This window comes from Seriola aureovittata, chromosome 16, assembly GCF_021018895.1.
Source record: "Seriola aureovittata isolate HTS-2021-v1 ecotype China chromosome 16, ASM2101889v1, whole genome shotgun sequence".
NCBI classification, from domain to species: domain Eukaryota; kingdom Metazoa; phylum Chordata; class Actinopteri; order Carangiformes; family Carangidae; genus Seriola; species Seriola aureovittata.
In genome coordinates, this window is record NC_079379.1 from 9815186 (window position 1) to 9840109 (window position 24924).

Genomic DNA, 24924 nt, shown 5'->3' on the forward strand with positions numbered 1-24924 from the left:
GGAAGAAGTAGAAATAGTTTACCACACTGTAAAAAAATATTCTGTTTACAAGTAAAAGTTTGGTTTCAAAATCTAACTTAGGTAAATGTACAAAAATAAAATGTTGCTGTTGTCAAATATGATATTATCATATTTGCTGATTATTACAGATGCGTTTTAATGTTGTCGCATTTTGTTCGGTGTTAAATTTGTAATAATGGCCACTGTTGGTTATTATCTATATCTTATCTCTTGAAGACTTCCTGGTGCTGTTGAATTGTACTGCTTTTTCAAATATTTTTTAATATTTGGTAGACTATCTAACACAAACACTTCATGTATAATGCCATTCTGCAGCACCACAAACTACATCCTCCAAAATGAAAGCAGAGTTGAAACAACACCTCTGAACATGAACATTTTTATTGCAGAGCTGCTGTATTAGACCATTTTAATTTGCTAATAAACTGGCAACTGAGTGTATTTTCATCCAGTTTTTATCTTAAATTAACAAATTAATTTCAAGAACTCAAATTTCAATTGTGTTTTCGGTATTTAATCTGCCAAAGGCAGATTCTCAAAGTTAAAAATAAGCAACCTGATAAAAAAAAAAAACATAAATAGAAAGAAGAAATAAACATGTCACACACCTACAATATACAGCTTATTACATTTATTCAACACGGCCTTGAAAATAGTTGTTATCATTGTCTTTAGAGTTACTACTACTACTATCAGTCTACTATCTGCCCACAATACATATGTAATCATACAGTACTTTTTAGGAAAATGCAGATCGCTCTGCCAATAAGCTGTTAGCTTCTGACACGAGTTACTTGGATTATCAAGTAAGGTGAAATGGGAAAATCATGACATACCACAATTTCAAGTGGTTTAAAACTGGTCTGACAATACTGCAGATGCATCCACAAAGCATAAGCACATAAGCAAGAGAGGAAATACATTCAAAATCTGAGAAATGCCACTAAACTTGTTTTCATTACAGCTACAAGTTGTGGAAAAATCAAGTGTGTTTTTGTGCTTTTGCCAGTGTGAAATCTTAACATTACATTCCCCCCAAGAACAATTAAATTTGAAATCAGTGTGCTGAGAAATACAGAATAAATGCACTTGGCACATGGAATTTAACAGCCTATAAAAAATATACTCTGATAAACTAAAACATATCCAGCATAATTAAAAAAAAAAAAAAAAAAAAAATATCTGGAGGGTTTCATTGCAAAATGTCCCTTTCATTATGTATCTTGTTAACAATTTAAGAAAAAAAACCCTAATATGATCCACATCAAGTTGTTTACTATTGGCAGATAGTATATACTTATTGGATTATTTAAACTCCCAGATCTCAGTATTAGCTGCAGAAATGTGGTATTGGTCGAGCTACACAAAAGATACATTTTATATGAATCTTTCCTCTTAAATTTCATCTGAAGATAGAAATATAAAAAAAAAAAAAAACTGTTACATTAAGTTGGCTCAGAAATGTTACAGTAATACCAGCCAGTGATAATCATAATTAGTTGAGGAGGTGTTCATGTTTTCAAATGGAATACGATCTCCTTTTGTAATAAAACTCTCCCTTTCTAAAACAATATATACAGTGAAAAGAAAATGTTAAAAAAATGTAAAAAATACAGCGTCAAGTTGCAAACAATTCAGTTCAAGTGTTGTCGTTGGCCATTAGTAGAGCAGGCTTGTTTCAGCACAGCAGGTATCAGGCTCATAGAAGATCACAGAGGCTCTGTTGAAGTTAGTTTTGGAACAATATTTCTGGTTAATTTTAAGACAGCAGTGAGCTTCACATCTCGGCAGTTTGAACACCTTCTCTTCACTTCTCCTTGTGGTTGCTGCTGTTGTCCCTGCCGGTGGTGTCGGCGATGCCCCGGTGTGGCTCGGCAAGGAGCTGCATCTTGCTGTTAATCTGGATGCAGAGGTAGGCTAAATCCTGTTTGTCCAGAGAGTGTGCCAGGGCCAGGTAGGCCGACAGAGTCCCCGCCAGCAGGAGCCTGTCCAGGGACAAGGCCGGCAGGAGCCACAACACGACGCCCAGCTCCAGGCAAACCGGGTGGCGGAGGTGAGACAGGAAGCGCTGGGCGTGGGGTGACTTGTGAGACAGGGGGTCTCCTAAACCGAGACACTCGTAATACACCTGAAAGAGAAGAGGGGGGAGGAGGGAGGAGCGCAGGGTGAGACAGTATGAGACAAATTAGGTTAAGCAGCAGCGCCAATAATGAGTCACCTCTAAAATGTTTACGTAACATTTTAGAGGTTTTCATAATCACTGTCACAGATTACCCAGTCCCTGTTACGCACAATTAGATCTTCTTGTATATGTCATGATGCTATTTTGGCATCAAATCCAAATGAGGATATTAATCCTTTTTCTTGAAGGATGGGGACTGAGCGAGCTGCTGAATTAACTGAAATGCTGATCCTATTGATGTTTTCATCTGAGCCCAAATGAGGTTCAACTGCTATTGGTGAAGTTCAATTCTGACTACCAGCCACTTTAAAAAGTCTTGTTTCTGTAACCAGAGATGTGGCTTAATATTCACAACAATTACAAGTAGGCTAAGAGCCCTGCATTTAAATTCTTACTTAAGTAAAAGCTTGTCAGTATAACCAGCAAGTATTAAAACTAAAAACACTCAATGGGGAAAAATGGCCCTCGAAAACCTCAATTATGTTTTTATCTGCAATTTTGACATTTTTCATTATTACCCTTATAAATAAAGTAGTAGTGCTGAATAAATAATTTGACTGACTAATTAGACTGTTTCTTGTATCTAACCATGTATCCAAGAGGCTCTATTGGGGTTTATGGGAGCAATCCTGTCGTAAAGATCAACTGCAGGACCATCATCACGCTCCTTTACTGTTACTGAGGATGTCAGACAAGCTGAGCCTGTACAGTCTTTTCAAGCAGTTTCAACTGAGATCACTGCTACACCTCTGCTGAGACTACAGTTCGAAAGAGCTGCTGATTATACTGCAGACCAGCCAGAGTCCCTTCAAGTAAATAAAAAAGAACAAAAGGTGGAACTACTGATGACCTTTTTTCATGTGTTGTTTAACATTTAAAGTAATAAGACATCCGGTGGCCTACTGTAATAACAACATCATTAGTTTGAGTCAAGTGATTACTGTCAAAAACAGGCAAAAGTGCCCACAAATGTTTAAAACAATATGCTGTTAAAATGTAATTCTAATAAAATCTAATATCTCACTAATGAAGCCCTGGTTACCTGTTTGATGCCCAGCAGTTCTGGGTAATCAACAAGCATGAGGATGCTGCAGATGATTGCCCAGCAGAGGAAGTGCAGAGAGAAGCAGAGCAGAGGGAACCAGATACTCCAGGGTGCATGACGCACTGACCACAGACAGGGGGCGCTAGTCACAGGCTGCCAGTACCTCATCATGATCTAACATTGGAGAAAAGAAGAATGATGATGCAGAATGTAATAATGAAGCATATGTGGTGCAATATAGAAGTTTATTATTACATAATGATTGTAACCAATGACTTATTGTTCACAATGGCAATAAAAACAGCATTTACATACTATGAGAGTCTGTTGCTGTACCTGGAGTGCCAGTGCAGTAGTGAAGCAGTATGCTGTCCTGTTCAGTGCCCCAAGCACTGACTGTAGGGCCTGTTTGACAGGTGACCAGGAGAGCAGACTGTGCTGTGTGGTGAAGAGAGCCAGCAGCCCCAGATCGACAACAAGAGACCTGAGGACAGAGCTGTCCTGCAGGGCCACCGACCATGGTATGGAGTCTTAAGTGTGGGCAAACGATGCAAACAAGAGGAGAAAGGTGAACATTGTCATGAATTATGTTTCTATTGAGCATGAAAATATTGTCATTATAATCTTTCATGATGTAAAGGAATGGCAAAACAGCTTCACAAAGTGGCCACTATTGATTGATTTACTGACTTAGGTCTTCCAACATCACAAAAAAACTTGAACTAAGTGTTGAAACTGAGCATCAAAATAATGAATCAACATAAAAAAAAAAGAGATTATAGCAATTACCAAAAAGATGAAAGATGAAGCCATAATTCATTAAGCCTACCTTTCTCAGAATACAGACATTACTAAATATGTGGACAAATAATATAAATAAAAGTTAATGATGCATATGCTGTACACATTCAAAGACATATATTTACATAGCCTAAATTGTATGTACATACCCACAGGCTAACAGCAAAAACTGGTAGCCTATATAGCATTATATCAACAGTGTAAACAAACTAGTCCTACTAGTGTAATAGTGTACAATCAATTCATAGCCCAATAACACGCTGCTTTTTGGGCCATGAATGGACAACAACTTCTGTTCACAAGCACTCAAGCATTAAACATGCCACAGTAATATACAAGACACACAACCCTCTAAATAGATCTACACCATGGACCCTTTTCACTGTAATGCAGGTGAACATTTAGTGCGTGTAAGAACCCATTTTCACTCTTATTGTGTTGAATTCCAGGAAATTAAATTAAAGTTTAATCAAACTGTTGAAATTTTTCTGACATCTTCAGTAAATGTTTTTGTCTCCACCCAGGAAAATCGAATTTTGGCGTGTACAAGTGAACACGCCAAAATTCGATTTTCGTTCGAACGGGTAAGTGACGCGATGAGTTCGGTTTAAACCACAGCGTTCGAAAAACTTTCGTACACTGTAGTGAAACTAGCGTAGCGGTTTTCGAACACTGTGGGTATGCGCCTAAATAGAATTCGGTATCGACCAGCTACGTTTTTGAAGACAGTTACAACCGTTACAACATTTTCAGAAGAGTCTACAACACATTTTGAGGATCCACTTTTTTTTTTAGGATAACAGCCTAACAGCACTGGGGCTAAAACGAAATCGACGCCATTATTGTGGATGTAGCCTTAATTTCAGAACCAAATCTGGAGGAATGCGGGGAAACAGACTTCCAACTAAAATATTCGGCCCCAACAAAAGCTGAAGTTTACTGTAAGTAACAATGTACAATTCATATGTAAGTCTCAATAAATGCAACCGTAAACGTCTAATAATAGGTAATAATATTCTGGTTGTACATTATCATAACCTACTGATGGGAAAATGACACCTGCATTCAGATAAAGTTCTGAAACAAACCAAAATTAAATACTCAAAAGTAAAATACTCCAGTCCAGCAAACAAATTATGTGCTTGTAAAACTATGTGGGTGCCCACTGAAAAATGCTGACTGTTAAACCTATCTGTTATCCCAATGCTCGAAAGTAGTCTAATTTAACTAGTGAAAAAGTTGTTCGCCCAACGTGGGGCTCGAACCCACGACCCTGAGATTAAGAGTCTCATGCTCTACCGACTGAGCTAGCCGGGCGGTAGCTAACGAGGGGAAGTACGTCACATATCAATTTTGCAGTGATAAAACGAGGGATTGTTGTATTTCATTAGGGAGCGAACTTAGGACATTTTACTCACTATAAACCATTACATAATTCATGTTATAAAGCACCTTCAGCATGTTGTTATTACCTTTGTAAAAGAAACGAGTCAGGCCCCAAAGGCCAAAAGTGGTGTCTTACAAACAAACTTCTCCTGCCAGTCGTGGCGCCTGCCAGGAGTAGTTACAGAGGCTTACCTTGACACAGTGTTGTCTCCCCGGTGATGTTATGATAAATGGCTCGAAATGATATAAACCGAATAAAGTCTGCACCAGATATGAAAACAAACGCAAAGTTTAGCAGAGACACGGTGCAGAGAGCCCAGCCACGTACCGTGACTGACGCCATTTCAATCAGCGTTTATCTTCATTTGGCAACTTCCACAGTGGTCTCTTCCGGGAGGGGAGTTGGTGGTAGTACCTACTATTGACACACGGTGTCGGTATAACCAACAGGGGAAAGTACACAAGTTTCTTTTCGGCCGGACTGGATTTTATTTGTGGATATTTTCATGGACGGTTTATAAGAAAATGCACCTCTGGATCCCAGACAGGTCTCTCTGTGATCATTTAGTGTCTCTCTTTGGTCGTTTGGCGTCTCTTTGTCGCTGTTTTGCCTGTGATTCCTTTTCATCTCTTTCTGGTCGTTTTGTGAGTCCTTGTGGTCACCTGACAGAGCCAAGTACAATGAAGTTGTAGTCCTAACCGCAGAAGCTGGGGTTCGAGTCCAACTCGTGGCTCTTTGCTGCATATCATCCCCTTCCTCTCTCTCTGCCTGACTTTCTCCCCCTGTTGCTATCAGAATTAAGGCAAAAAATAACAGGAAAAAAAGGTGATAAATGCACTTGTTCAAGGCCCAATTGTGACTTTTGAACAAGCCTTTTAGTGTCCCCTGGAAACAATTCTGTTGGGTAGTGAGTATTTGCAGCGCATATGATGTCAAATTGATGATGTCTTCTGAAATTGTTTGTGTTTTGTCTATTTGCATGTGTTTTCTTGAGTTGCAGTGTGTTGAGTCTCAGGGTCACTGTACCCTGACCTCTTGGGCCTCTAGACCTATCTGGACCTGTGTCCAGTAGGCACGTTCAGTAATTCATCTATGGATATTTGGTAGTTTACACTGAAGAGGGCCTACTAAAGACAGGCCCCCTGCATACACCTTATTATTTAACAAGACAGTCATTTTCGTACAAAGATAATAATACAGGAGAAAGAACAGATCTTTACAAGCACAAAAATCCACAGAAAAAGCAGAGAGAAGTCTTCATCATACTAAAACAAGTAGTAAAGTGTATAAAGTATGAAGTGAAAATGTGGGTCACCAAAATACAGTACACCGTTAACGTACTTAATCTGATATTCATCGTTTTTCATTATTGGCTGCATGCCTCCCAGCTAAAAGGAAATAGAGTGCACAAAGGAATACTTTGACTTTGTCTGTTTGCAGTGATTTAATTGCAGATAAGAAATTGTGCAAAGACTCATAAATATACTCATACATTTACAAAGAAAGACCAGCAGAAAAACACAGAAAGGTGTATGTGAGCCTGCAGTTTTCCTTAAATGAGGTTAACCTCACCGCTGTAGCACTCTACATGGTAATTTCTGTTAAATGATACCACTCGAATAGACTCTGTTGACCCCTGCAACGATTAACAAATAGGTGGAAACTGTTACAAACATTTCTCCAAAAACTAATTTGTAAAAATACATCATGTCTTTATCTGTTATTTAAATTCAGTTGTACCTCACCTCAGTTGGCAATATGGGTGTTCTGCAGGCAGCACAACAGGGAGCCTGGACCCTGAAACCATGAATAAATCTCAATAAAAGGTCACAGAAACTGAAAAACGAACTCACTCTGGGTGTGACTCATCTCATGTGCAGCCTGTCTGGCAGGATTTTGTTTAATCTTTTCTCAGGAGTGTGAGAAATCAAAGGGCTTGGCCCATTGTGTTGAGTGAGTAAGAAACTCACTTGTAGTAGTCGCTGACACAGTAAACCCTGTTGTCTGAGTCTACAGTGAAGGGCTGACCCTCTAGGCTCTGTTTGCAGACGACACAGCGAAAGCAGGACGGATGGTAGGACTTCCCACGAGCCTGCAGGACCTGACGGGGCACAAATCAGATCTTCTTTACACAGTGTGAGAGCATGCACCACATATGCACTCATATTACTACACATACACACATAGTAAATGAAATAATACTTACCATATCCATGATTAAATGTCCACAGCTGGTACACACTTCAGGGGATGGATGAACTCCAGAGTACTACGGCAAATAACAATAATTGTAGATTGCTGTAACTTCTCAAACTGGATACAAATCATATGTTTTCTTTACAGCCATGTCAAAACAGAGTATTCTTACCAAAAAGTCATTTTCACAATAGATTCCTCCTGACACTGAATAAAATGGCATGCCAGTGAGCTTTTTATCTAAACAGGAAACAAAGGACAAGGAACAAGGTCAATATGGGGAAATGGCTTGTTTTCCTTAATGTGACATTTGATGATATATTGATGATTCAATTTAAAGACCAACCATATTGTAACATATTACTGTACTATGTACAGTTAAATAGTATATCTTTGATTATGTTTTATTTAGTTATCTAATAGAATTTGGCATTTTCAAAACTAAGCTAAAACACTGTTTCTCGGGAAAATTGTTGCTTGACAAAAGCTTCGGCCATCGTTACGCTTACAAAACAAGAGGTGATAATACTAAATGAATAAAAAACAAATTTTCCAAGTTCTAATCCTGCGTCCCTATGTTAATTGTTCATTTGTCTCTTGTTACATGTTGCATCTTTTAGAAACAGATTGCTCTTGGTCGCTTTGTTAGGTTAATTCAATACAGGCTTTTCACAATAAAACTTGCCTCTCTGAGCCAGAAACACCGCTCTTTTTTGGTCACGAATATTTAAAGTTATGAAGAAATACAAAAGATTTGAAGTTAGATCTTGAGGAGCTTTAAGATATTTTGGCGGCACAACATTCAACTGAAACATCCACAGCGACAGGACTCACTGCAAACACTGCAGGTGAAACAAGTGTCGTGGAATAAGTGTCCCAAGGCCCGGCAGGCTCTCCCCGCGCCATACACCGCTTTACTGCATCTCGTACAGCTTCCTGAATATATGCAAAACACAACACAAAGGAGAAACACATACACACAAAAATGGTTGCTGTGAAACCTGACACACACTTCATTCACTGAAAACAAACTGTAAAGACTGGCAGCACACTCACACACATGTTGAATAATGATCCGTTTTCAGCCTACAGAGAGCTGGAATATAGGTGACGCATAAAAACTATGCTAGAAAGGTAAATATTAAGAGTATTCCTGCCTTACCAAAGTAAAGACTGGCACTATAACTTGGGTCCATCTTCTACAGTATTTTTCCCAGCTGTCTTCTCCTGGTGGAGTCTACAGTACAACTGTCTGGGGGTCTAATTTTATGTGCAGTGCAGACAGCTGTAAGAGGAGCTGCTATCTGGGTTTATGGGTGTTGCATTTGGTGCTTTTGGTCTCTCCGGGGGCAACAACTCTTCAGACCCTCTGACTCCTCCAATGCGGAGTGGGTGGCAACAAGCGAGGCAAACTGGTATATTTCACTCACAGTATTAAGACACTGCTAGTACTGGATCTGGTATTTCTCATTAAAATGGCTGTTATCACCATCTTAAGCCCTGGGTGTCATTAATGTCACTAAACTCTCAGAATTAGAAGTTATTTCTGTGCTTACAGAAACACACTTTAATTTCTGTCATTCCAGCAACATGGTTTTGATATGGTGGACGAAAAAAAGGATGTTCATTCACCAGATTTTCAAAAGCGAGAGGCAAAACTGCATGAAACTCAGGAGTCTCATTCGAGGTCTCAGTCTGTACACTTGAGAGACATTTGGTTGCAATTGGATGAGGCATTCAAGAGTTACAGCAGGTTCAATTGATTCGACCACACTCACAAAAGTGAGAAACAATGCATGTTATCTCAAATCAGACATGTTAGCTCATTTGTCGCATGGTGGCACTATCACTACCATTATTTAGTATTTGAAGAACTGAAGCATGAGGAAGCTGTTCACCAAATTCAGCGTCTTGTAATCTTGTAGCGTTTATAGTTTTAGAGATATGTATCATGTTTCATCAAGTTTCTCTTATTCCCCCATAGAAAACCTTACAAAAAGTTACAGATATCTGCATCAAAAGTCATATCAACGTTCTTCTAAATATGCTTCACATTTTGGCTTTGGAGCATGTTTCTAGCAGCAACCGTGTAGGGCTGGTTAAGAAAAAACCATCCAGACTTTCATCTCACCTTAAGTGGAAACTGCCGTAGCTTGGTGGGCAAAATAGCAAAAAATATCAAATGGGAGGGCTAGAATTTCTTCACTCTGAAGCCATAAAAAAGATTTGTAGATGATAAAATTATACTGCTACTACAGGCTGTGTTACTGCCCTCATGTGGGCTGTTCAGGGCTCTTCACTTAAAAACTCTTGACCTACAGTCAGGCCCGCCCAAATAACTACACAGAAACAAATGCAAATGCTGGTCTTTGTGTGAACCTGCTTGCAGTGCCAAGTGAGCATGCAGGGCTGATGTAACTGAACGGTTCATTGTGTCTTTATTCAAAAAGTTGTCAGTCTTTCTCGTTTAAATTCATACATTTGATCTTTGCTTTGTTCTTTTTCATTTTTCATTGGTCTTACTTTTATTCATGTCTCACATTTTTATTTATACCATGTAAAATGTATGTAAATAGAAGAAGAAGAAGAAGAGTCGGAAGAAGACACCAAAGATGACAAAAATGAAAGATGACAAGTATTTCACAATCTTTGAGTTCAATCTAGTATTCATAACACATTTTGAATTATTACTCAAGATACAATATCTCCAGAAGGATATCTCAGAGTTAAAAGTGCTTTATTAAAAAACAAAACAAACTCTGGTCATTGGTATGAAAACCTGTAGACTCGTGGCCCTCCGCAGCACATGTTCGCCTGTTCTGGACATACAGTAACATGGGAGGGGAGGGGAAGTGTGACAGCTGCTGAGTCTTCACTGAGATCCCTTGTTAGGACACAGTGAAGCTGTCTAAACTCACCACACCGCCCACTCTGCATGCTGTCAGACTGGTTCAGCAAAAAACACTCGGTGTCACTTGTGCTTTGAATAATTGTGTGTGCGTGTGTGTGTGCTTGTGAAGACAAAAACATTCAGGCAAATGAGAGCTTTTACCCCCCCCCCTTCATATATCATCATCATATATTGTTTAGTGTTGTGTTTTAGGTGTAGATCAGAAAATTATAAAGTTGAAATAAGGATATGGGGTTAAACTGAGGCTGTGGTCTTTGATTTAGAGCTAATTTTAGGTATAAGGGTAAATCAGTTAGGTGATGGACGTCTAAAGCATTCAAAAATGTAGCACAAATGTGTTTGCTAGTGGTCTTGCCCTCAGGTATGTTTCTGTGCAGGAATGTCTGCGTCATGAGGCATGTGGAGGCAGGAGGGAGCCTCTGCAACACAGGAGTGTTATTCACAGTATAGACCTGCTAGCAGACAACAACTATACACTGTTAATCACATTTTCATCATCATTTTACAGAGAAAAATCCAGCTGGCTGGACACAGCATGATTTTTTGAACATGAACATGTTGCATTTGCCCATTTAAACTGTCATTAGTAATATTCCTTAAGGGACCCAATTTAACCTCTCAGTTTCATTATATTAAAGATATAAATATATTAAAATCATTGTATTCAAATCTTACATTCAGTAATGTTTGATGCATACAAAACTATGAATTATGGGTGGTCAAACACAGAGAAACTTCTGCTTTAAGCTCTGTTTCCACACCCTCCCCTGCCTCATTTTGGGGATACACAGCATCATGCCAACAATCCTTGGCATGTCCGGGTCTGTATAAATAGGGCGCCCATTGTGCCACAGCGAGGGGAGTCACACAGGGACTTATCATTAGTCTTATCAATTCTATATTGCATGTATTAGCTCTGCGTTGTTTCGGCGTGACGGTAAAACGGCAGGACCTGCTCCTCCTCATTCGTCAAGTTTGGACAGGTAACCGTAAACCACCTGTGGTCCACGCCCTCCTGCGCTGTGCTGTTGCACACAGGTAATGTGGAGCAGGAAGTGGCTGTCAATGCCGTCGCTGTTTGTGTAATGCGAGTGGAAATGCATCGGTGTATTTGAGAGATACAAGAGCTGCTTTTTAAGTCCCTGTTTTTAAATTTTGGATATTTAAAAAAAAAAACAGGAAGATCCACCGTTTTGTGAAGATGCGGCTCTGTGAGACCTGCGCGCTCCTGGGACTTTTATTTTTAACAATCTTCGAGGCATCAGGTGAGAAAATACAGGATGTTATTCTGTCTCAGCAGGAAACATATGTTAATTTATTGTTTGGTTAACCGTTGCTTTCCCACTTTTCTTCTTGCTTTGTTTATTATTTTTTCCAGTTTTCCATTTCATAGAACGTAGCCTACTGAATCACTATGAAACGTCCTGATATTGAATTGTGGCTTCATTTCAACTTTGTGCCAAATGGATCAGACTGAGATAAGTGCATGCTGTTCATTGAGGTAAAAATTGCTCACACGAAGGCGAATGCAGAGATGCACTCCTGCAAAGCACTCTGGGTAAAAGGAGCTGTGTTTAAAGTGCTATGTCAATAAATCAGAAGATAGCAGGGGGACATTAAGGCAACATTACAGCAGAGTTGAAAGGCTGAAGCACATTTTCAGACTCGGTCTGAGCAGAATAACTCTGAGCCCTGACTTCTAGACCTCCATTTTCAAAAGGTTTATGAGGCATTTATGGAGCTTCCTGGAGGCATGAATCCATCATAGCTTCATTAATGATTGACCAGCAATCTGCTGCTGAGCTGTGGATCTGGCGGGCGCTTTATCACATTTTTTTGCTTAAACTCGTTCTCCCAATTTAATTCATTTTTGGCGGCAGAAGTCATCAGCAGGATGGTGAATTTATTCCCCCTCATAGCGTTTGATGAGTTTATCTCTTTTGCCACTAAATATGACTCTTTGAACCCTGTGACATCCCCAACACGCCCACTGTTCTGGCAAGATCAGGTTGTGAGTTCCTCCTTTATTTTTTATGTCAGTGCAACTTCCCACATGTTTTTAAAAAACATTAGTGTTTTCAGTCAATGCCACAAGAAAACTGCTGAGTTAATGTAAACACCAGTGACATTATGATTTATGAAGGTGCCCTTTAATTTACACTTAGGGATTTTTTAAGTTATAAATTCAATTTAAATCCTAGACTATATAGGTGATCCATAAATAATGCTGGACTGCAGAGAAGCTCCAGACAGCCTTGATAGTGGGAAGGCAGGTTTTGTTTAGGGGCTTTAGGGGAAAGTATCATTCAGGACAGGAGATTATGTGACCTTTTTAGAAATACATTTATCTTAATGCTGTGTTGCTGTGTTGCAGCAATGAAATACAGTACAATATAGAGGAAGTTATAAAATTCTAAGAAGTACAGGATACTGGAAGAGTCTGTGGAAAGCAGGAGAGTAAATATTTGTATATGGAGTTATTTAGGTTCTTGTGTATGTAAGATTTGTAGTTGTGCAGGCATGTCTATATGGTATGTACATTAGTAGGTAGCTTCTGTTCTGCAATTCCTTGTTACGTTTCAGCCGCTATATACACCGATACAATATCTGCAAAGGTTGTTATCAGCTGATGTATCCGTCTAGTTCTTGTATGAAAGTAATGAAATAGGAAAGACAATGTTTTTAGTCACTCAGGCTGCACTGAAACCACAACTGGGACTAAAACAAGGGGACAAATATGAAACCAGTGCTGCAATGTACTGTGGGTTCACATCTGCTGATGTATAAAATTACAGAGGAACTAGTTTCATCTGAGATTGTAAAAGGATAAGGCTGCATATGAATAAGTTCTTCAGTAGGAGCACTTTGCATTCACCACAGGAGAGTCTGATATCACAGGAGCAGCAGTTACTCATGGGTTTTAAAAACAACCTCTCCTTCCTGTTCCTGTCCTTACTCTGCGCTTACATGACTCACTTCAATCAGAATCCAATTAATTTGCTTTGGTCTGCCACAATTGCATATATGGGAATAGGTGTGCCTGGAACCAGTGTGTTTGCCCAAGTGTCAACAGAGAGCTGTTGTTGTGTGTGTTTGGTCCCTTTGGACAGTGCTGGACAGTGCTCTAATCAGTGAGAACATAGCGTTCACGTATTGGTTTACTCCCTCCTCTCTGATGTTTTAAGAGTTGCAACTAATAGTTATTTTCATGATCAATTAATCTGTGAAGAATTTGTTCAATGAATTGTTTTGTCGACACGATGTCAGACAGTAGTGAAAAAAAAGTAGTAAGTCGCTATATTTAAGAACCTGAAACCAGAGAATAGGTGGCATCTTTGCTTGAAGAGACTAGTCTGCAACCATGCTAACAGCTCTATGTAGGCACAGCATTGTGTTGAGCTAAATGCTAACATGATAAGGTATAATTTTTATTCATTAGTTAGTGTGTTAAGATCCTAACATTTGCTAAGAATCTTTGTGCGTCATCCATGTTAGAACAAGACTAAGGTGGAAGGTGTAATGGTTGCCATGTTCACCATCTTATTGAACATTTGTTAATGAGCACAAATTAGCACAAATTTAAACTACAACATGCTGGTAATCCCTCTAATATTGTGGAGATATTTCATTCTGGATCCACTGACCGACAGACCGACACCGCCATCCCTCGAGCCATGCTGCCAGTGTGGCTAAACTATCATAAACTTATTACTAATTAAATTTCTGTAGATCAATTTATGAGCTAATCATTTCAGCTTTAGTTTTGAAGACCATACAGCTCATATGAATCAGATTTGAATGAATGGATCAACTGGCAAGAATGTGTTTGTGCAATATTCAAAAAGACTGTCCAAGAAGTCCAAATATGGAGAATCTGTCTAAGCATGCACTCAAGCAGCTGTTGTGCAGTTGAAACAGAACAACGTTGGCAATAATGCTTTAATCTTCTCCATAACCTAATGATAAATCACATTTTTACATTACTGATCACACTTTACAACATCTTTAGACTATTGGCAGCTAACTCTCTCTGATCTGTTTTGTCAGAATGCCTACAGACGGTGGTCCGGCCAGACAAAGGCTCCATGGTAACGGTGTCCTCCAAGCTGGATCAATGTGCTGTGTGTACAGTCAGCGGGGTGAATGACACACAGACTTCCTGCCACTCCTCTATCACTTTGATACCTGAAGTGGATAACAAGCTTCTGTTCAACTGCTCTCAGCCGATTGAACAATCATACGCTGTTACAGTAACTCGGACTATTGGTGAGTTTGCAGGTGGTCTTACAGGTCTGAGTGTATATTCAAACGTACTCAGGACAAAAATGATGCTTCACGGTGCAGTGCTTACTGTTCGACAGCACCTGTTCCTTCGTTCAGTTCAAGTACTGCAAACTGGCCTCATTTTAAGTTTATGTGTACTTGCAGTTGCAGGTGTGATCATTTTACAATCAAAGAGTCGACTGTTGTGGTAGCTACCTTGAGATGATAACCTAAAAAATCATGCTAGTCCACACTTCAGTCCACACTGCCCTAGACAAAGAGAAGGTTGTTGGGGTGCTCCACTTTATTTAATTCATAATGACTCAAAGTTACATCTGTTTAATTCACATCAAAATGTAATTGATAGACTTGTATATGCACCCTATACTGTAGAAATTAAATTATTAACCATTCTGTGCTTCGTTTTTTGTTTTTAATTGTAATCCAGAATGTACGAAGGACGCCTGCAGCCCTACAACAGCAGAAACTCAACCCTCCATCCTCACAGAGTTCACCAGAACCTTCACCTGGGAGCTGAAAGCACCAGAGAAGACTGTCGTGAGTCTGGACATCCTTGGGGACGGATTGATGAAGACATCACAACCATGCCCCAATGGATTTCAGTATTCAGTGGTCACCTCTGAAACAAACAGCAAGGGTCAGACTCAGTACTGTCAAGGTGGTTCTCTGACTCGTTTAGACCTGCCCAATCAAGCTGCTGTGTCTCTGCAAGTGAAACCAAAGGCTCAGGTGGAATCTGTGTTGTTTCAGGTCTCCGCTGGACCATTAAGTAAGAAAAAATTACTTAATCTTCTTTTTTTAAGAAAATCCATAGTTACACTGTTGTTTTTATTTGAATCACTTTGAAGCAAGCAAGTAACAAAACCTTGGGCAGGACTTTACTAAAATGATGGATTTACAAATAGCTTGAGCGTCTGTCTCACTCTGCTTTCTACCCCATTCAGAGGGCCGAACAATGGTTTTAACTGTTGATTCCAGCACGACTGTGGTCTTTACCCGGGATCCTAAGGGACCAGAGTGTGAAGTCTGCACCGTTGATGGCTCCACTCCGAACTGTAACCCAACAGAAAAGAGACTGAGCAATGCTGAAAAACACTCACTGGAGTTCAGCTGTCCAAAACCTCAGGACATGTACAGTGTGAAGATAAAGAAGAAGATAGGTGAGAGCCATGGAGGCTACATCATAAAATTTGCATCACTTACCAGCAGAATTTGGGATTGATGCTTTTACTTCTGTATTTATTTTTGTATCTCTGTCATTTTTCGATGAATAAGTCATTCATTTTACAGTCATGCTGGAAGTGCAGGCTCTTTCTCTTTCTAATGTCTTCAAAAAATCTCTGTAAACTATGTAAAATTCAAAAATTTATTATTTTCTTTGCTCAGAATGCACCAAGAACTCCTGCACTCCTGCGGCAGGGGAAATCGATCCCAACCCCTTGAACGACTTCAAAAGATCCCTAACATGGGAAATTAGTGTCCCAGAGAGGACTGTGTTAACTTTGGACTTCCCTGGTAATGGACTGAAGGAGATTTCTGGGACAGAAAACTGTCAAGATGGCTATCAGTACTCAGTGAGTACAACTAAAAGTGACGGAAACATCAAAACTAACAGCTACTGCAAAGGCGGGACAGTGTCTCATCTGAATCTGCTTGGAATGACAACTGTGACTGTTGAAGTGCCCAGAGAAGCAGAACTAGACCAGACGGTATTCAGTGTCAAAGCAGCACCAAGAGGCAAGTAGCTATTAGCAGGTTAACGTATCATTTTATCAAACAAAAGTTTTCTTGTATAGCACATCAATGCCTAACAACTGAAGATATATGCTTCATTAATTATACACAACAGTATAGTTTTTCATAGTAGTGTAAACCTCTTCTCACAGTTGGTCAACTAAGGATTTAATTTAATTACTTGCCTAGTTTAGTTTTTCAGTTTTATTTGTTTATTTGACAGGGAAATCTGTAGATGAGCTATAATTAGCATAAAAAAGCAAACTTAAATTTGCTGTGTCCAAATGTTCAGAAAGACACCATTAAAATAAAATAAAACAACACATCTTATAAAAGTCAAGTAAAGAACATAAATTAATATGCACAACACGGTGTGGAGGGTATTTTACAGCAGCTTCCATAACTAGACTAGTCTACAGCCATGCTAGCAGGTCTGTGAGGCTGTGCTTGAGCTGAATGCTAACTTCAGCCTAACGCTATGTCAATGACAGTGGTAACATGCTGATATTTGAGGGAAGGCTATGATGGGAGAAATTCCCTTATTTAGTGTTCTCGTCATAGGACAATTAAAGATGGCAGCTGTTAGTCTTCTTGTGCTACTGCTTCTCACTCATTACTGTAGATTCCAGTTTTCCTAACACTAATAAACAAATAGAAAGCATTCTAATTTAATTGAACAAATCATAACAATGTTGAGTGATGGTTGTTTTATTGCTGAGTTGACAGTGTGAGTTTTAAGAGTACACTGACATATACCATTAAAAGAATATGTGATGTGTCATATTTTTAACTATTGTTAATATGAATTTAACATGTAACAGAATCTCTTTTTGTACATTTTACTTTAGAAGCCATTGTGCTGACAGGTCTAGGCTCATTGGTGTGATCAGTTTGTTTTTCTTTTATCTTTAGGTAGCAGAACCATGCCTGTGACCCCTGACCCCAACACCATGATTGTCATCAGCAGAATGTTAGATGAGCCAGACTGCAGTGTGTGCGTGAACAAGGCGCCAAAACAGATATGCAACCCAAGACATCTAAGAATCACTGATACTGGCAATACCTCATTAGAGTTTACCTGTCCTCGACCTCAGGATATTTTCAATGTGGAGATCAACAGAGAAATTGGTATGAATATCTACTATTCAGTCTGTAGTGAATTTTCTTCTGATTACGGTGCAAAGATTTAACTTGTTTTTATTCTTTAACAATTCAGTTATTTGAATCTTTGTCAACACAAAACTCTTTGAAAACCTAAATCACCATCTCTTATTTGTTCTTCTGACTCTATAAACTCCAGACTGCACGGAGACCTCATGCTCTGGTAACATTGTTCAGGCCGAGTCCTCAATGTTCCCAGACTTCAACCGCACATTCACCTGGGACCTGAAAGTTGTCTCCACTCGGGCTTTTCAATTGGCCTTCCAAGAAACGGGAATGCGACAGATTCCCAATGAGGAGACGTGTCCAGATGAGCACACATACTCTCTTGTTACCTATCTGCGCACTGGGCCAGCAACCATTGGTACCTTTTGCAAAGGGGGAACTGTGACCACCATCCTGGCACGATACAAAGGCCGTGTGTCTCTGCGGGTGCCTGGGGACACGAAGCTGAACCCTGTTGACTTCAAACTCAATGTTGGGCCTGAGACCAGCAGTAAGCTATTTTTTTATTTTTTATTTCTGTCTTGACAAACACCTGGCCCATCCCACACTGGATTGGCGGACACCACTACAATATATATTAAACAACAGACATATTCCAGTACACCTAGCTGAAACTAACACAGTCCTGCGTTAAATCCTCCTTGATTAAGGTTATAATGTTCAGTTTTTATTGAAACTGTTTCAGAGAGGTGTTGATTGAACTTTATGATCATTTTTGGAGACAGCAGTTTGTGGTTCTGTCTGGTTCTGGTCTAAAATTTTACAGAGAGGTGGTAATGTTATTAAGCCTATCCTTATTATTATTGTATTATTATTATTATTATTATAAGGTGGATAAAACAATAGAAACACCAGTTGAAAAACACAATACAATTCAACAGCATCAAAACAGATTCTCAACTGGGCACAAAGACCATCACTCATTGTATAAATTCTAAACAACATTCACAACAAATTCACATTTTTTCATTCTAAATACATACAGTTTTGTCTTAGTGCATATGTCTCAGCAAACATGGCTTCTTTTAAGTTTTTTTGTTTTGTTTTGTTTGTTTTTATTATTAAAGAATAAATCAGCTAAATTATAGTTGTGAATAAGTTTTCATCATCTTATGTAAAAAGAGAACTGACTGAACAGTTTAGCCTTCAAGTATTGCTGTATAAGATGAAAATGACAGTTAGGTACCTATAAATGAATTTAAAAGCTATCCAAAGAGATCTAGATGACTCCCTGTGCATATTTGTAACCACAATATTCTCACCTTGTTTCCATCCAGTGGTGGCCATAGTGAAAGTCAATCTATCACGAGGTGTATCAGACACAGACTTCATCACGGCCAACTATCCCAGAGATTTCCCTGATAACCAGCAGATGCAGTGGGACTTCATGGTGCCCGGCATGCACAACTACACCATGCATTTTCGTGATCACACAGCCCCAGAGTGCCTCAGCAGTGAAGTGGAGGTGGAGTACAAGAAAGAGAACAAGAAGGTGACCAAACTGACTCTGACAGATCCTCAGCCGGAGCATCAGCAGGGCAACTTCAACATGGTGCTCAAGAACTGTGAAACCAACAGGACGATACAGGGACTCGCCTTGAAATACAGAGTTTCTGTAATGAGGAGTGGGCATCCAGGTACAGTGTAAAATCTTACATGATCGTTGTTATTACACAGCCAAGAATGTCTTCACATGCACTGCAGTAGCCTGGTCACTGTAAATCCACATAAACATTAAGCAGGTCAGAAATCAGCTTTCTCCCCCTAACTTCAGACCTTATTTTGGACCCATGGCTTGCTTCTTGTTTCAGTTTTAGTCAGACTTTGAATGGAATTATTTTACATTCGAGGATCCCTCGCTCGGTCTTTTTTTCATCCAGCTGCTCCGTTGCTACTTTCTCCGTCTGCAGTCTTTTGTTGTGCACAGACAAATCTGCGTTCTGGGTATCTGGAGAAACCAGATTTCTTGTTTTCATTACAGTTTAAAAAAAAAAAAAATCAGCTTTACTGGAGAAAGCCGACTGTAACCTGGTTACCCAAGTGCATGTAAATGCACTGGTGGTGAGTTGGCTGTTTCCAGTTCTGTTGAAACTTCAGATTTGATTTGAAACGGATGCTTCCTTGTGAATGTCATACTGTGCATAAGAGGCACAAGCTGGGTCTATGTGAGTCGATCAAAATTAGACTCAGATCTGACCTGTCTGTGATGTCAGTGTGCTAATTTAATCATGTATGTTTTTGAAATGAGACAAAAACAGAGTAACACATAATATTGTCATAATAAAAGCACAAGTCAGGATGAATACTCAAATGATGCCTCCATGTTGTATTTCCTTTTCAGTTCTGTGTACGGTGGATCTAACCAAACAGCAAGGAGTGTCCCTGCAGATAGAGAAAGTGGGTTCTGATCCATATTGTGAGATGAGCATTAACTCCAAGGTGGAGAAGAAGATAAACATAGCTGCAGGCACAAAGGCCAGCCTCTCCTTCCTCGACTGTCCAAATGAAGATGTGCGCCTGACAGCCACTGAAGTCATTGGTAAGATGATTATTTATGTGTATATTCGTGACTAGCTAAAATTATTGTAGCATGTTTTTTTGTTTTCTTCTTACTGAAAGTCTTTTTGAGTGATGAGAAGACTGATACCAGTCTCATGTCTATGCAGTAAATACAAAACTTTTAACAGAGCCAGGCTAGCAGTTTCCATCTGTTTCTAGTCTTTAAGCTAAGCTAAGCTAACTGGCTGCTGGCTGTGTTTATATATTTACCATACAGACATGAGAGTGGCATCAGTCTTTTCATGTAACTCTCAGCAAGAAAGTGAATTACCATATTTCAAATATGTTGAACTCTATCTTTGTATTTGTTTCTCTGGGTTTTCCTTTAGTTTAGAAACTTAATGTTCTCAATCTCTTCTGTGCCTTTTAATACCAGGTTGCCAAAATGTGGCGTCATGCCCTTCGACTCTCCTCACTGTGCCAAAACTGGACTCCTGTCTACCGATGTCGCTCCACAGCTTCACGTGGCACCTCAACATCCCTCAGGACGGCACAGTGGACCTGGTGTCGCCCACGGGGAGTCTCCAGCAGTCCATCCCTGGCCAGAAATGTGATCAGTCTGTCTCATTGCGTGTGTCAGAGGAGGATGGGTTTTCTGTTGGTGATTTCTGCTTTAATGGAACCATCCAGAAAGTTCAGGTGCATGCCAACGTCTCCATCACAGCTACAGCCCAGAACTTTACCAGGACCAGGGGGCCTTTTCTCAATGCCAGCTTCAGTCAGGAGATCCCAGGTAAAACATAAATGTAATAATAGTATAGTATAATTTCCCAGAGCCCTATGTGTCCTCTTCCTATTAATGGTTTTGTTCGACTAACAATCCAAAACCTAAATATATTCATATCATATTCATACATTCATATGATTTTGCACTGGGTTAGAGTTATTGTGTTACTGCTAATGTTAATGCTGCTGCATGTCTGCTGGATGTGTAAACAAGCAATTGTGTGCAAACAAATTTGTCATATCAACTTTATAAGGTGACAATATGTTGTTTGTTAACATTGTAGCCATTGTAGATAATGTAGGAAAGAAGTTCACGCACTGTGGGTGAGGCGGATGAGGGTGGTTAGATAGGCAGCTCCATTAAAAAAAGTGAAATGCACTGAACATCTAGATTTCATCCAATATGTGCACAACAAATAATCAGCAGATTAATCGACAATGAAAATGAAATTGTCATGCTGTAATGTTCTATTCATTGTGCTCTGTAATTACGGCCTAGTGAAACATTCACTTTACTCCAAAATGCCACACGGGGGCACTGTTGTACCACGGATGCTGGAGACACCTTTTTAAACGTAGAGAGAGATTAATCACGCACAGGATACAGTACCAACACTCAGCATTATTTCCATCCCCTTTTCAGAGACCATTATTTACAGAGTCAACCCTGGGATATTGTCTCCAACGCTGCTGGCCACCCCCAACTGGCCCCAGGGCATGAAACCTTCCTCCACCATGTCCTGGATTGTCACCGTGCCGAGCCACTACCAGGCACACGTGCAGTTTGTCAACGTCAGCCAGCCCAAATGCCTCGAGCGGCACACTGCCATCATAGTGAAGATGCTGGGGTATGAGGAGGAACTCATGAGCCGCCGGGAGGACGAGCAGGCGGAGGACAAGTTATTGATCCCGCAGAGTTTCTATCTCAACATGTCCAACTGTATACCAGAGGAGGGACACTTTGGTGCAGTGACCAAAATCGTTCTGCAGAGGAAGACCAGTAAGCAAGCACTTGTCTCAGCCTTTTCATAGGCACGAAAAAACCCTTACTGTGAAAACTAAAGTAAACAAATGAATTCTCCCATATTTTCCTTTTTCCTCTGTAGATGTCTTAGCCATCATCCTCGGGATAGTAGGAGCTCTTTTGCTAATGCTGATAGTGCTGGCTGTAGTATGCATCATCACAAAGTGAGTACAAGTATAACAAAACTCTCAAAACATCTGGGCCCATATTTATGAAACCATTGAAACTGACATTCTACAAATCCTTCGCTTTTACTTCTACTTGTCAACTTAAAAATTAATGCTAGTTATCAAAATTGTTGTGTCTTCAAACGCTCATTGGTTGTGATGATTTTTATGTTGAGAATATATGATCAGGGGTGTGAACAACAAGAACAGAGCTTGAGCTCACAAGATAATAAGTGTTATGATCGAGTCAAAAATGTAACTGCATACACATATTAATAATGTTACTTAAATAATAGATACATTCTTTAATCAATACCAAGACAAAAAATAAAGGTAACTGAAGAGCTGAAAAATAAAATGAGTGAGATCAGGAGATAAAATAATTATGTTTTAATTTATTTTATCAAATAATAAGTGGTAAAGGAAAAAAATCTTAATATTTCTTACTTCAGTTTTTTTTATTGATGCAATCAGTTCTATTTTTGAGGCTCCATACATCTCTACAAAAGTAATATGAGCTAGGGAAATATAAGTATAAATACATTTTGCATGCAACAACTTTCTGTGGTTATTATTGAAAATATTATTTGTTGATGTATTCAGTTATATTTTTATTAAATTTTATATTTTACTACATTTGGTCAGTTTTGGGGCTCCATACTTGAGTGCATTCTTAGTAAAGTGGTAATTATTTGTAATTTACCCCTAAAATTGGCCTTTAACTGACGACTTTTGTTGACTCTTTCTTATTGATTCCACTCTGCGTTCATCTTTTCAAACAGGAAAAAGAAAAAGGAAAGAACGAATAAGGAGGCCTCCATCTACATTGGAAAAGGGAGTTTCTTCCGCCCAGGTGACAAGCACTTCACCAAAACCCGACCTGAGAACAACTCCCACGTCTATGACTCCATAGATGAAATGATGGTGTACGGACATCTGCTGGGTGAAACCAGCTACGCCGACAGCATGCAGGACCACTTCACGGGGATGCAGGCGGACTCTTATAACACATTTACAGGCCCCACTGACGGACAGCTGCCTGTTATCAAAGAACCGGACCCAGAGCCCAAGACTGACCAGTACAAGACGTTCCTGGACCCCTCTGAGACTTTCATCCCATCCCGTCCGCGGACTCCCATCGACCGGCAGGACAGCCTCGGCTTTCAGGACCGCAGGATGGTGGACAATGAACTGTACACTTTCAAGAGCACAGGGGACATAAACACAATCCGGCTCTCTGGAGCCGACATGGAGCCACAGCCGCCGATAACAGAGGAGTCCTTGTAGTGCATTAGGACTGTAGCTGCATGATGGACTGCTGCTACTCTACTCTCATTACAGCACCAAGTATTATCTGGTCTGTACTGACGTGAACTTTGTGCCTCGATCACACTCAGTGATTAACTTTTAATGTGGGTGTTCGTCATCTTTGTCAGAACTTCAGCTTCAAGAGTAGAAGTGTTGATCCTCTTTTTTTAAAGGAATAGTTTGACATTTTGGGAGATACATTTTCGCGGTCTACAGTATATAGTAGATATGAAGCTACTGCCAGCAGCCGGTTAGCTTAGCTAAGCATTCAGGCTGGAAATGGGTAAAATGTTAGCCTGGTTCTGTTTGAACACCACCACCTACCAGCACCTTTTAAAGCTTATTAATTAGATTAGTGTCATGGCGTGTTTTTTTGTAATCCATGCAGTGACTTCCTGAAGTCCGCACAAACATGAGGATGATATGGATCTTCATGTCTAATAAAAGTAAGAATACATATTTCCCAAAATGTCTATCTATTCCTTTAATGTTTGATATGTTTAGTTTTATTAAATTTCAGTCCATGTGACATGGATTCAAGAGCAGGGACTATGGAAAAAGATGTGCAAGTACCTCTGGTGTTTGTTTTTAAAAGTGTTTGTTAGATTGTTTTATAGTTTTGTTTTTTGTTTTTTTCTTTACCTGTAAATACAGTTTTTTTTTTTTTTTTTTTGTTTTCCAATAAATTCTAGGTGAATAGCTCGGTGGGGAGACAGTTTACTTCTTGAGGTAATGGCTGCCATCACACATTAAAGCAGTGACATTTAACTTTCCCTCTTATGCTGAAACATTGACCTTTTGCATGGTGAAAACAATTTCAACCACAGGAACTCCAGCCATGAAAAACAGAGTGAAGGAGGGTGTGGAAGAGAAGACTGCAGACTGCAGAGCAGTAGCCAGTGTTTACTGTGGAGAAGTGTTTTTCACTGGAAACGATGACTGCAGACGCCAGGTTTACAAAGCTGCATCCCATTTCTTTCAGCTGCAAGTGGTTACACCATATTCTGTGACCGCTGTGGAGTGCGACCGCAGGGGGGCACGTGAAGGAAAGGTGAAGTACCTGACTACATTTAGATAGTGCTTATTTTATTCAGTCTTCAGGAACAGTAGGTGTCAATTTATGACACAGGCCTTATAGATGATCCTGCTGTGCCTGGAAATTGAACAATTTCATTCTGCTGCGCCTCTGTCGACCTGCACCTGAACATTTTTGAAAAAATAAAAAAACCTACATCTAGTAATTCTCAAATACTTGCGTGCGGTACAGTAATTCCTGTATTGCATCCCAAGTTGTTTTTGCAGTTTACTCTCACATTTTTTGTATAGATTAACCAAATGAGATTGACCGCATTATAATTAGTGGGTTTTAGAGAAGCTGGTCAGCAGTTATTGTTGTTGTTGTTGCCATTATC

The 24924-nt window shown here is 39.7% G+C and overlaps 2 protein-coding genes, 1 long non-coding RNA gene and 1 other non-coding gene across 6 annotated transcripts; 2 read left to right on the forward strand and 2 right to left on the reverse strand.

The window, feature by feature from the left end:
- Positions 1 to 1407: 1407 nt before the first annotated feature.
- On the reverse strand, positions 1408 to 9844 carry nrm (nurim). Of its 3 annotated transcripts, none has more exons than XM_056398579.1 (10): positions 9764 to 9844; positions 8467 to 8568; positions 7805 to 7872; positions 7643 to 7705; positions 7407 to 7537; positions 7182 to 7233; positions 5628 to 6224; positions 3585 to 3778; positions 3246 to 3422; positions 1408 to 2149 (listed from the first exon to the last, which is right to left on the reverse strand). In XM_056398579.1, exons 7-10 carry the CDS (start codon positions 5776 to 5778, stop codon positions 1829 to 1831), a joined length of 843 nt encoding a protein of 280 aa, XP_056254554.1. In that variant the 5' UTR covers positions 5779 to 6224; positions 7182 to 7233; positions 7407 to 7537; positions 7643 to 7705; positions 7805 to 7872; positions 8467 to 8568; positions 9764 to 9844; the 3' UTR covers positions 1408 to 1828. The 3 variants fall into 3 exon arrangements, with proteins under 3 accessions (XP_056254554.1, XP_056254553.1, XP_056254555.1); XM_056398578.1 differs by lacking the exon at positions 9764 to 9844 and adding an exon at positions 8795 to 8976; XM_056398580.1 differs by lacking the exons at positions 7805 to 7872; positions 8467 to 8568; positions 9764 to 9844 and having other exon boundaries at positions 7643 to 7722.
- Positions 3775 to 7710, forward strand: LOC130183292 (uncharacterized). Its single transcript, XR_008829808.1, has 3 exons — positions 3775 to 4990; positions 7485 to 7572; positions 7668 to 7710. It is a non-coding gene; the product is annotated as an uncharacterized LOC130183292 (long non-coding RNA).
- On the reverse strand, positions 5294 to 5366 carry trnak-cuu (transfer RNA lysine (anticodon CUU)). The gene has a single exon. It is a non-coding gene; the product is annotated as a tRNA-Lys (tRNA).
- A 1566-nt stretch (positions 9845 to 11410) lies between the features above and the next one.
- cdcp1b (CUB domain containing protein 1b) lies at positions 11411 to 24213 on the forward strand. The gene is made up of 13 exons (XM_056399662.1): positions 11411 to 11808; positions 14591 to 14809; positions 15255 to 15596; positions 15772 to 15987; positions 16214 to 16568; positions 17478 to 17689; positions 17862 to 18218; positions 19006 to 19365; positions 20070 to 20267; positions 20664 to 21020; positions 21657 to 22013; positions 22120 to 22201; positions 22987 to 24213. The coding sequence occupies exons 1-13, from the start codon at positions 11745 to 11747 to the stop codon at positions 23489 to 23491; spliced, it is 3624 nt and encodes a 1207-aa protein (XP_056255637.1). The 5' UTR covers positions 11411 to 11744; the 3' UTR covers positions 23492 to 24213.
- Positions 24214 to 24924: the final 711 nt, after the last annotated feature.